This window comes from Coenobita brevimanus, chromosome 23 (genome assembly GCF_032717465.1).
Source record: "Coenobita brevimanus isolate Jiangsu-jjx chromosome 23, ASM3271746v2, whole genome shotgun sequence".
In the NCBI taxonomy this organism is placed as follows: Eukaryota; Metazoa; Arthropoda; class Malacostraca; order Decapoda; family Coenobitidae; genus Coenobita; species Coenobita brevimanus.
In genome coordinates this window covers 66,188,887-66,201,114 of record NC_136976.1, presented here as the reverse complement: position 1 = coordinate 66,201,114, position 12,228 = coordinate 66,188,887, and the positions used below count along the sequence as shown (strand labels likewise).

The 12,228-nt window shown below is 42.3% G+C and overlaps 1 protein-coding gene across 3 annotated transcripts in view; it reads left to right on the top strand.

Annotated features, from left to right (window-relative positions):
* Positions 1-12,228, top strand: part of LOC145393003 (UNC93-like protein MFSD11) — a 124,668-nt gene that overhangs the window by 67,223 nt on the left and 45,217 nt on the right. Inside the window, exon 1 of one of the 3 annotated variants that reach the window (XM_080267316.1) lies at positions 6,458-6,567. The exons of the other annotated variants lie outside the window; for them this stretch is intronic. Within the exon in view, the coding sequence (XP_080123442.1) occupies positions 6,466-6,567 (102 nt within the window). The 5' untranslated portion in view covers positions 6,458-6,465. Of the gene's footprint in view, positions 1-6,457; positions 6,568-12,228 lie in introns of those variants that run through there. 3 annotated transcript variants of the gene reach the window in all.

Sequence of the window (12,228 nt, the reverse complement as noted above, 5' to 3'; positions counted from 1 at the left end):
AATAATAATATTACTAATAAACTTTCGTGCTCAGCTTCTGTCGTATTTTTCACTTTCTTATACATTCTAATTTGGCTTTGAAGTGTTTGGTATCTGTATGAGTGAAGATAGCTGTATAAAGAAACAGTCTTATACGCAACTCAGACCCAAGAAAGATTATGAATATGGCCCCAGATAATGTAGAGAGAGAGGGGGGGGTGAGGGGAGGGAGGGTCGACTTAGGTTACGCGTTACGCTTACGAGTTGACGGTCAGTAAGCGTGCCTGTGTCGGAGGGTGAGGATGTGTCAGCTGGTCTCTCGCGGTCGTCAGTGAGCTCTCTCTCTCTCTCTCTCTCTCTCTCTGCATTACTTAACTTTCTTCCTTGCGTTCTTTTCCTGCATTCATTCAGTTTCTGCACTTTCTCTTCCCCCCTCATACCTAATTCTCACAGCATCACGTCTCTCTCTCTCTCTCTCTCTCTCTCTCTCTCTCTCTGTTTTTGTCTATCTGTCTATCAATATCTGTCAGTCTCGTGAGGATCGCAAATCTCCTGAGATCTTTATGTCTGCTGTGTGGAATTATAATTTGTGCAACGAAGCCTGATTTCAACTTTAACAGAAAAAAGAAAGTGTTACTTTGAGTACTGATTGAACTGTCGGATCGTTCGATAGAATATCATACAGTTTAGTGGCAGGATAAGAAATACTGTACAGAAGCGCATACTGTAAGGTTATCGGTGAAAATGGTAGAGGAAATGGATCGTAAAGTGTTAGGTACAGGTGGACATTGCTGATGTAAGCTGTATTTACAGACAGCTAAGGAGTGAGTGGTATAATAATAATAAAAATAATAATAATAATAAATGGTGTGGAAAGAAGGGGATAAGAGGGGTGGGGCCGAAAATGAGAGTATTAGAGGGAATGGATCGTAAGATTTTAGAATTTGACAAGGCTGACAAGAGCACTGTGGGCAAACAGTGAAGAAGCGAGTGGACACATATTGTTTTGTTTTTGAAAAGTGAAGTTGGTCAGAGATGAAAATCAGCGGAGAAAAGGAATACAGGGAGTGGATAATAGTGTTGGGAAAAAGGTGGACGTGGCAGACGAATGTAGTGTGGGCAAATGAGAAAATAGCAAGTGGCAGTATTATTATTCGTTTTGGAAAGAAGGAAAGAGCATTTGAAGGTGGAAATAAGAGCGGAGAGGAGAGAGTAGCGCAGTATTATGTAGGCTCGTATTTATATCCACCAAAATGCTCCATGCCATATCAAACTCTTGTGTTACTCTTATGTTTGCCCGTTTCATGTACAGAACGATGATATTGTCGTACTGTCGTAGAAAAGCATTCCTGTTAACATGATGGAACCAGGATGTTGCTTAGTTCATTCCAGCATCACGTGGCAGATGAAGAGAGAGAGAGTCACTGTCACGTGGCTGCGTGAGAGGAGAGTGTGCGAGCGTGTGTCTGGCAAGTCTTAAAGGGAGAACTCCATCCCAGCCTGAAGGTACACAAGCCATCGACCCACCTGGCGTGGTGGTGGAAGCATGTTGGATTCATGGCTGGTTTCTCACGCTTGGCCTCCTGGACGACTTCTACTTGATTATTTTTAGGCCTACTTCGAGCACGGTTAATGACACAAGGGGTGACAGGGTATTATGGTAGATCATTGGCTGAACCCACGCGAACTTTGGGCCCGTATTCTCGTTTGCGTTGTAGGCTATCTACCACCTCTTCCTTACCAGGTTGTTTCTACAGTCACGTTAATATTATATTGTGTATTGTTCATGCGACGTATGTCTGTACGATACTGTATAATTATAGAACAGAAAATAATACTCTTAGTCACCCCTTCCTTACTATGATATTATGGAGTATTATTTTCTGTACTTAAGCATGGGGGAGAGATAGTAATAGAATGGATGTGGAAGATGCCCAGATTGGCCTAGGAGGAAGGTAGAGTCCCAGAGGATTGGAAGTCAGGTATAATTATTCTCTTGTACAAAGGAAAAGGGGAAAAAGAAGTGTGTGGTAATAACAGGGGCATTTGTCTTCTTAGTGCAATAGGAAAAGTATATACTTAATGACAGAGTTAGGGAAATAACAGAGGAATTAGTTGGAGAAGAACAGGGAAGTTTTAGGAAGGGAAGAGGTTGTGTAGATCAGATATTCATTCTTAGATCTTTAGTGGAAAAGTTGCTAGAGAACGGAAAGAAGTTGTATGCGGCCTTCATGGATTTGGAAAGTATTTGACAGGGTGGAGAGACAAGGATTGTGCAAAGTATTAAGAATATATGGAGTAGATGGGAAGTTGTTGAATGCTGTGAAGAGCACAGTATGTATGAGGGTGTTAAGGCTGCAGCGCGTGTATTTTTGAAGGTTGGGTTGAAACAGGAATGTGTCATGTGTCCATGGTTGTTCGATCTATATATGGATGGGGTTATAAAAGAGACATAGGGTAGGGCAGTGGATGTTTGAGTAGCCCTAATGAGAGAGGGTAGTGTTTGGAAACTCCCCGTACTGTTGTTTGCAGATGATACTGTGTTGTTAAGTGTAGACGAAGGGGAGTTGCAAGGCTTGGTGGATGAGTTTGGGAGAGTATGTAAGAAGCGGAATCTAAAGGTGAATGTAGGGAAGAGTAATGTTATGGTCTTCGAGAGACGTGAAGTCAGTGAATGTACAGTGAGTTTGGATGAGGAATAAATGGAAAATGTGAGTACATTTAAGTACTTGGGTAGTGTGATGAGTAAGGATGGAAATTTGGAGGATGAAGTGCTTGAATGGGTGCAACAAGGAAGAAAGGTTGCTGGTTCCTTGACAGCACTGTTAAGAAACAGGGAAGTGAGCATGGAAGTGAAAAAGTTACTACGTGAGAGTATTGTGATACCAACTCTAACGTATGGGAGTGAACCTTGGACCTTGTCGGAGGGACAGAAGTCAAGAGTGAGAGCAGTGGAAATGAGTTATTTGAGATGAGCATGTGGAGTCACGTGGAGAGGAAAACTGTCAAATGAGGATGTGAAGAAGCGTTGTGGTGTGGATGTGGATGTGATAGGAAGCGTTAGGAGAAACACATTGAGGTTGTTTGGCCATGTGGAGAGGATGGAGAATGAGAGATTGACGAGGAGAGTGTATGGGAGTGAGGTGGAGGGGTAGAGAGGGAGGGGGAGGCCAAGGATGAGATGGAGGGATGGAGTGGAGAGGTATATGAGAGAGGAGGGTGTGAGCTGGGAGCAGGGCATTGAAATGGCGGGGGACAGGGCGACGTGGAGGCGATTTGTTTGTTGCCACCCCGCATGGGATTAAGGCGTCTGGCAATAGACAGATAACATTTCTGTACTATATACAGTATACCTATTTCGTACAGACATAGGTCGCATGAACAATACACAAAATAATATTAATGTGACTGTAGAAATAACCTCGTGAGAAAGGGGTGGTAGACAGCCTACAACGCACACGAGAATACGCGCCCAAAGTTCGCGTGGATTCAGTCAGCATTTGTACTCTTGCAATCTATGTCGGTACTCAAATGATATGAAGTACGAAAGATAATACTTAGATGTAATATGCAAAATAAAAATCTTCGAGACATGGGCTAGAGAGCATCCAAAGCTGACGAGAATACCGCCTGCAGTACTTGATGTGCTGGAGAGTTAGGAATAGCATTTGGGCAGTGAAAGATCTAGACTGGGACAGTGGAAATAGACATAGGCTATCTCTGAGTCTCACGTGATTCGGAGTCTTGTGAAAATGTCACGCTGTGCTAGGGTGTTGTCCTTAGCTCTCTGACTGCTACGATTTATCGCGTGTGAACAAAGTCGTCTATTCTTTGCCTCAGTAGATTTCTAGTTATGTACGGGCAGTGGAAATATTGTATCGATGAGTCTCACGTAATTCAGTGAGTTATGAGAATGTGAGAGTCCCTAACCCTTTGGCTGCTTGGATTTCTCTCGACTAAGCAAAATCTTGTCATGTTTAAATAGATTCCTTGGTACCTACGGTACCATGAGTAAAGTTACTTGAGATATGAAGCGTGTAACTGATCAGAGTTCGTCCAGGTGAATAATATTATTTGTTGTTAGCTTGAGGATAACACATCCTTCCCTCCTCTTTTCTACTCTGATGGCACCGTAGCTATTTCTTCTACTGATAAAGCAGATCTTTTCGCTCAGACTTTCTCCTCCAATTCCACCTTAGACGATTCCGGTGCTGTTCCTCCATCACTTCCCCCCTCTGACTTCCTCATGGCTGACATTAAAATTTCTTCAGCTGATGCATTTTCTGCCACCACAGTACTCAATACTAATAAGGCATATGGGCCTGATGGAGTCCCTCCTGTTGTTCTCAAGAACTGTGCTTCTGTGCTTACACCTGCCTAGGCAAACTCTTTCGCCTTTGTCTATCAACTTGTACCTTTCCTTCTTGCTGGAAGTTTGCTCTTATTCAGCCAGTTCCAAAGAAGGGTGACCATTCCCAACCCTCTAACTATCGTCCAATTGCTTTAACATCCTGTATTTCAAAAGTTTTTGAGTCTATTCTTAAAAGAAAAATGTTAAAGCATCTTTCCTATCACAACCTTCTTTCTGATCGTCAGTATGGGTTCCGTCAGGGACGCTCCACAGGCGATCTTCTCATCTACCTTTCAGACTCTTGGTCATCCTCCTTTCGGGACTTTGGCGAAAGCTTTGCCATTGCACTTGACATCTCGAAGGCGTTCGATCGAGTCTGGCATAAATCTTTAATTTCCAAACTGCCCTCTTACGGTTTCTATCCTTCTATCTGTGCCTTCATCTCTAGCTTCCTTTCTGGTCGTTCTATAGCCGCTGTTGTAGACGGCCATCGTTCTTCTCCTAGATCTATTAACAGTGGTGTTCCTCAGGGCTCTGTCCTATCACCAACTCTCTTCCTTTTATTCATCAGTGACCTTCTAAGCTGTACATCTAACCCTATCCACTCATACGCTGATGACTCCACCCTTCACCTTTCCATTCGCTTCTCGCTACGTCCATCTCAGCAGTTACTTCAACAAACAAGGGATGAGGCTATGGCACACCTAATGTCTGACCTGGCTCGTATCTCTGACTGGGGTAAAATAATCTGGTTGTTTTTAATACATCAAAGACTCAGTTTTTGCACCTATCAACCCGACAAAATCTTCAACAGGTATACCCACTAATGTTTAATAGTACTCAGCTTAATCCCGCATGATTCTTGAACATGCTTGGGGTTTCATTTACTCGGGACTTATCTTGGAAAGATCATATTACATCTCTTGTAAAATCTGCTTCCAAGAGATTGGGTGTGCAAAGCCGACTCCGTTCCTTCTTTACCCCTGCACAGTTGTTGACTCTGTACGGGGGTTTTATCCGCCCCTGCGTGGAGTACAACTCTCATGTGTGGGGAGGCTCCCCACATACAGCTCTTCTCAATAGGGTGGAGTCAAAGGCTTTTCGCCTCATTAACTCTCCTCCTCTTACTGACTCCCTTCAACCTCTGTCTCTTTGCCGCACTGTTGCATCTTTATCTCATTTCTATCGCTACTTCAATGGTCACTGCTCCTCTGAACTGTCTGCATGCATTCCTCCACCTCTACGACGGGCGCGTAGCACCTGTGTAGCAACAAACTCTCATCCCTTTTCTGTTCAACTCTCTAATGCAAGAGTTAACCGTTACACCCAGTCCTTCATTTATGCAACAGGTCAACTCTGGAACTGTCTCCCTCTGTCTGTATTTCCCGCTTCCTATGATCTCCAGTCTTCCAAACGCAGTGTGTCCAGGCATCTCGAAATGATCAGGCCTTGAACTTGGCTCTCCCTTGTATTTTGTTTTTCTCTTGGAAGGAATAGTTTTGCGGGCTCGTTGCTTTTGGTTCCTTCTTCCTCACATAAAAAAAAAAAAAACAGTGCCACCAACCGCAGCCAGAAGGTCAATAATCAACATTTCTGAGGTCACTTCTTCTGGCACCACTTAATTAGCTAACACTTAATCAGTCGTCACATCTCACCCACATCATCAGACACCCACTCACTTCGCCAGGCCATGCACCACCACTTCGTAAGATAAAACTTCACCCGTCACTTCCTCCGCCACATTTTAACACTTCCACCTTCACATTCACCTGGTCACCACTCCCAGTAAGCCAGGGAACAAGTGTGAGATAGGTATAAAGCCTGAGCGTTGAAGAAGAGTTAAAGCTAGAGCGTTGAAAAATAAGAGCGGTAAAGACGGAGCAGTGACATGTTATAAAAATAGAGCTTTAAAAACAGAGAGGTACTGTACGTACACAGCAGTGAATTAGTGAGGTAAATATAGAGCGCTGAAGAACAGGTGAATATAGCGCAGTGAAGAAGAAAGAAATAAAGATCGAATGTTCAAGATATGTAAAGATAGAGGATTGTAAAAACAGAGTTGTAAAAATAGAGCGTTGAAGAAGAATTGAAGTGCAGAGCACTGAAAAAAAAGAGAGGCAACCACCGCCGCCAAGATGAAGAACCTGAACATAGACAGAACGACCATCAACGTTGGGCTTCTTGGCCTGGCGTTCATGTTGGTGTTTACTTCCTTCCAGACGCAGGGCAACATGCAGGTGAGGCCGCTGAAAATAAACGAATTAAAAATCCTCATCTTCATCCTCATCATCATTTTCATTATGCGTAATGAATTAGTAAAGTAGCCACTATAAGAAATGTTACCACACACACACACACACACACACACACACACACTCGTGTGTGTGTATGTCTGTCTGTCTATCTATTGCCAGACGCTTCAATCCCGTAAGGGGTGGCCACAAACAAATCGCCTCCATGTCGCCCTGTCCCCCACCATTTCGCTGCCCTGCTCCCAGCTCACACACACCCTCTCTCATATACCTCTCCACTCCATCCCTCCATCTCATCCTTGGCCTCCCCCTCCCTCTCCCCCCCTCCACCTCATTTACATACACTCTCCTCGTCAGGCTCTCGCTCTCCATCCTCTTCACATGTCCAAACCACCTCAGTGTTTCTCCTAACGCTTCCTATCACATCCACACGTGTGTGTGTGTGTGTGTGTGTATGTATGTATATATATATATATATATATATATATATATATATATATATATATATATATATATATAGATATATATATAATGCATACATAAAACACACAGCCACCGAACAAAACTAATCAGTTAAATAAAACCATCAAGTAAAATATACCGGTAAACAATATAACGTCATCACCATGCCCCTGAATTCTGGTTATCCAGAACGATGTTATTCTTTCAGTACAGTGACGTCTTGCTTTATTCTTACTACATCCAGACGATTATATTCAAATGAGGAGAGATTTAGAGAGACTCTAAGATCTACGTGAAAGAGATGCACACAGCCTCATTGTATCTGCCCCTTTACCTGCCTTCTTGTTTGGGCGCTTGCCCAGGAGACGTGATCATACTGAAAGCGTTTTGAGGAGTACCTTGCAAGGAATGTAGTCCTATGTTGTCCTTTGTTTGCTTAGGTACCGGTATTTATTTATTTATTTGTTCATTTTTACACCTATATTTTTTTGCTTTTACAATAAATTGTTTCCACACTTCATACATGTTAGTAAAATTTTTAAATAATTTCTGTACTGTTGCATATTTACAGAAGTTTTGGTTGAGGCCATGTGATTTTATTTAGCTAAGTGAGTTTCTAAGGGCGTAAATAAAAAGATAATAGTCACCATTAATCTTTTCATGACTGGATTGTTACTGGTAATCTCTCAGCCAACGCCAGACGACTTTATTTAGCTGAGAGTCGCTTAAGAGCCTGAGAGAATGAGACAAGTGGAGTAATTGCAAGAATAAATTTAACAATTAAGTAACGTACGGGAAAAATTAAATAAGTTATAGAGTTCACCAAGTTAGGATAGGCTATGGTAGGGAGGTAAGAGTATAATCAACCCCTTCACCCCGAAGACGCTTTTTTTTTTTTTTTTTTTCCCGCCATGTTACTGTCAGACGATACTTCATTTTAAGAGTGCACCCTGATAGTGACGAGGTTACTGAAGTCTGCATCTAGCCCTTCCATTTCGAAAAATTTCTTGGACGCTGAATAAATGTTGAAATAGCAAGAATTAAATTACAAAACCATAGGTTTGAAGGGGAGGTTAAAATGACAGTTTTAAAAGTTTCAGGATATGGAATGAAGTACGTTCGAGAAATGAGATTATCATGTTACTAGTTTTAGAAGAAAGGGAAATATATATATATATATATATATATATATATATATATATATATATATATATATATATATATATAAAGAAAATCCTAGGAATAGAAGAATACAGCTGAGAAAAACAGCATATATGATTCAAAGAGTAATAAAAGACCAGAGTAATTAAAATAGGCTACATACCGGTAATTAGAAAAGTACTAATGGTAAAAGATGGACTGAGATTCACGAACAAATCTGTGATCAGCTTCATTTCGTACTAAGATTTAAGGACAAGAAGTTTACACAGCCTTTTCATGTCTCTTTATCTTCTTGCGAGAAGAATATTATGGTTGCTATTATTATTATTTCTAGAGAAGGGAAATAAGTTGTATGCGGCTTTCATGGATTTGGAGAAAGCATATGACAGAGTGGATAGACAAGGATTGTGGAAAGTTTTAAGACTATATGGAGTAGATGGGAAGTTGCTGAATGCTGTGAAGAGTATGTATGATGGTGCTAAGGCTGCAGTTCGTGTGGATGGTGAACTGAGTGAATTTTTCTCTTTGAAGGTTGGGTTGAAACAGGGATGTGTCATGTCTCCATGGTTGTTCAATCTGTACATGGTTGGGGTAATAAAAGAGGTACAAGGTAGGGTAGTGGATGTTGGAGTGGCCCTGGTGAGAGAGGGTAGTGTTTGGAAACTCCCTGTACTGTTGTTTGCAGATGATACTGTGTTGTTGAGTGAAGACGAAGGAGAGCTGCAAGGCTTAGTGGATGAGTTTGGAAGAGTGTGTAAGAAACGGAATCTAAAGGTGAATGTAGGGAAGAGTAAAGTGATGGTCTTTGAGAGAGGTGAAGTCAGTGAATGTACAGCGAGGTTGGATGGTGAGGAATTGGAAAATGTGAGTACGTTTAAGTACTTGGATAGTGTGATGAGTAAGGATGGAGGTTTGGAGGGTGAAGTGCTTGAAAGAGTACAGCAGGGAAGAAAGGTTGCTGGTTCCTTGAAAGCAGTGATAAGAAACAGGGAAGTGAGCATGGAAGTGAAAAAGTTACTACATGACAGTATTGTGATACCAACTCTAACGTATGGAAATGAAGCTTGGACGTTGCTGGAAGGACACAAGTCAAGAGTGAGAGCAGTGGAAATGAGTTATTTAAGAGGAGCCTGTGGAGTCACATGGAGAGACAGGCTGACAAATGAGGATATAAAGGAGCGTTGTGGTGTGGATGTGGATGTGATAGGAAGCGTTAGGAGGAATACACTGAGGTGGTTTGGCCATGTGGAAAGGATGGAGGGTGAAAGACTGACGAGGAGAGTGTATGTGAGAGGTGGAGGGGGGAAGAGGAAGGAGGAAGCCGAGGATGAGATGGAGGGATGGGGTGGAGAGGTATATGAGAGAGGGGGGTGTGAGTTGGGAGCAGGGGAGTGAAATGACGGGGGACAGGGCGACGTGGAGGCGATTTGTTTGTGGCCGCCCCAAACGGGATTGAGGCGTCTGGCAATGGATAGATTATTATTATTATTATTATTATTTATTATTATTATTATTATTATTATCATTTTTCATTATTAATTTATTTATGTAATTTTATCTTATGAGGAAGGACAAGAAGGATATACATTCTTCCAGTGTCCCTTGTTCTTTCTGCCAGAGGAAAATTATGCTGTTATAATAGTATTGCTTTGCAAAAACGACAGGAAAAGGGAGAAACAGAAACTTCTTTTGTATCTTGTTTTTCCTGTAAATCAAAATCTGAGTTATGAGAAATTGATCGTAAGTTTATTAGTGATTCTTTATCCAGTAAGGCAACATGGTTACGTCATTTTGTAATTTGCGAAATTAACCCCTTCGAAATGATGTCGTATTTCTGTTTGTGTTATCTCTAGACGATTTTATTCAGCTCATGAGACGAACCAGACAAGTTTGAAAGCCTTGGTTAAATCTATGGTAAGGTAGAGTTTTCGTTAGTTGAATAAAATCGTCCGAAAGTAGCAACAATTAAGTAATAAAAATATATGGAAAAAAAATCACTGGTCTGAGTGGATTAACATGTTCCGAAGCAAACGATAACGACACTAATTCTGTGGTTAAGGAAAACAAAAATAGATAAAATAATGGAGTCCCCCACCCCCCAGTCATGACATGTTGACAGTCTTAATATCTTTTATTACGATGACGTCTGTGGTTTCTTTTATTTTGGTGTCTGAAGCTGAGGAATTTGTGCACTTAAGGGAGTTTTCGTCGTAAAAAGGGTGGCAACTTCCTTCAGCGCAGTGCTCTCTCTCTCTCTCTCTCTCTCTCTCCAGTTGGGGCTCAATGGAAAGGGGGGCATGTGCTCCTCCATGGCACCCTGGTAGCAAAGCTACTGCCTGTCTAGCTTCAATGGGCCCTGGATAGGCACTGGACCCAGAACCAAGGCTTCTGTAACCTTTTATATGAAGTGTGTGCGCGGCCCATGCACGTCCAACCTCGATGATATTCACTGTGTGTGTGTGTGTGTGTGTGTATGCGCGCACCAAGTGGAAAGCCAAGTGGTTTCCAGTTACCCAGGAAGCCATTTATTGTGTCTGGTGGTTACCACATAGCCTAACCACATGACGCTTGGTAGTGTAGTGGGTTATAGGGCATTCCAACCAGATGGGTCATGTGGGCGGTTCCATTTAAGGGATAGGGTTTCGTACTTGCAAGTTCCAGACAATTTATTTTCATTTATTTATTTGTTTCTGGAGAGGTAAATGTAGCTGGAGAGGAACTCATTCTCGTGGTGCCACCACCATACCGTACTGTATTTGGGCAGCTTCGCAACCCGATTATACAAAAGTCTGCCATCTCCCTTCCCGAAGGAAGGATTGTGGACTGCAGAAGGGCAGCTTCAGCCTGCAATCCACGGGGTGTACATTAAGATGAGCTTTGGGCAAGACCAACAATAATCCTCTTAATTTGAGATTTTTCCCTGTTAATTTAAAACATTAGGTGGTAATAAGCATAACTAATACCTGCATCATCATAGTCTGTGGGTTAAAGTGGGGAGAAGGGTAGGACAACATTATCTCTCTATCTGTCTGTCTATACATAGCTGTACGCTCCCCGTAAGGGGTGGCCACAAACAAATCACCTCTATGTCGCCCTGTCCCCTGCCATTGCGCTGCCCTCCCCCCAGCTCACACACCCCTCTCCCAATACCTCTTCACTCCATTCCTCTACATCATCCTCAGTCTCCATCTTCCCCTTCCCCTTCCCCTCTCCATGTCACTCACGTACACTCTCCTTGTTAGTCTCTCATTCTCTAGCCTTATCCTACTTTTAATTAATCTCTCAGTAGACAGGGATACATGTAGGTATTGTAACATGACTGCTGCCAGAATATTTTATTTTCTGGTCTCTCAAAGTCAACAGATACAGGAGTGTAGGCTATATTGACAAGTACCGGTAAGATATAGGGAAGCGTTGTTACCTCAGTAGTTTCGTCCCTTCATCATGAGGCTGTGCAATGGGAATTGAGAAACAGTCCAACAGAATGAGTTTATGTCAAGTGTATGTGTTGTTGTTGTAACCTAGACTCATGTGGACATAAACTCCATGGACTGCAGGAAACCAGCCACTTCAGCTGGTCACTCCCAGAGGTCTTTTGTTGAAGTTATATCGGAGAACTGTCTGTGTTGTGACAGTGTAGTGCACGAAGTGAGCATGGTAAATAATGTGTTGTGTGGGGGACTGCATTGCAATATGGGTACTGTGGATTGTTTGTGGGTTGTATTATGTGTTGATATTGTGGCAGGGAAGGGTGGTGAGTGCATCACAGTCCAACTAGATATACTCGTGCCCCTCTGGGTGGAGTAGTCTCTGATGGGTGTATATCTGGTGGTTTATGAAGGATGCTGTTTGGCTGGTAGTTTTGTGTGGATGTGGTAACTTTTTTTTTTTTTTTTAATACTTTCTTGAAGTGTAGTGTTGGGTGGAAGAGGAGCAATGCTACTGTGATACATTGTGTAGCATTGGGCATTTTCTTTTTAAAGGTTTTGGGAGGTAATGCGACATTAAGTTACAAGGGTGGAA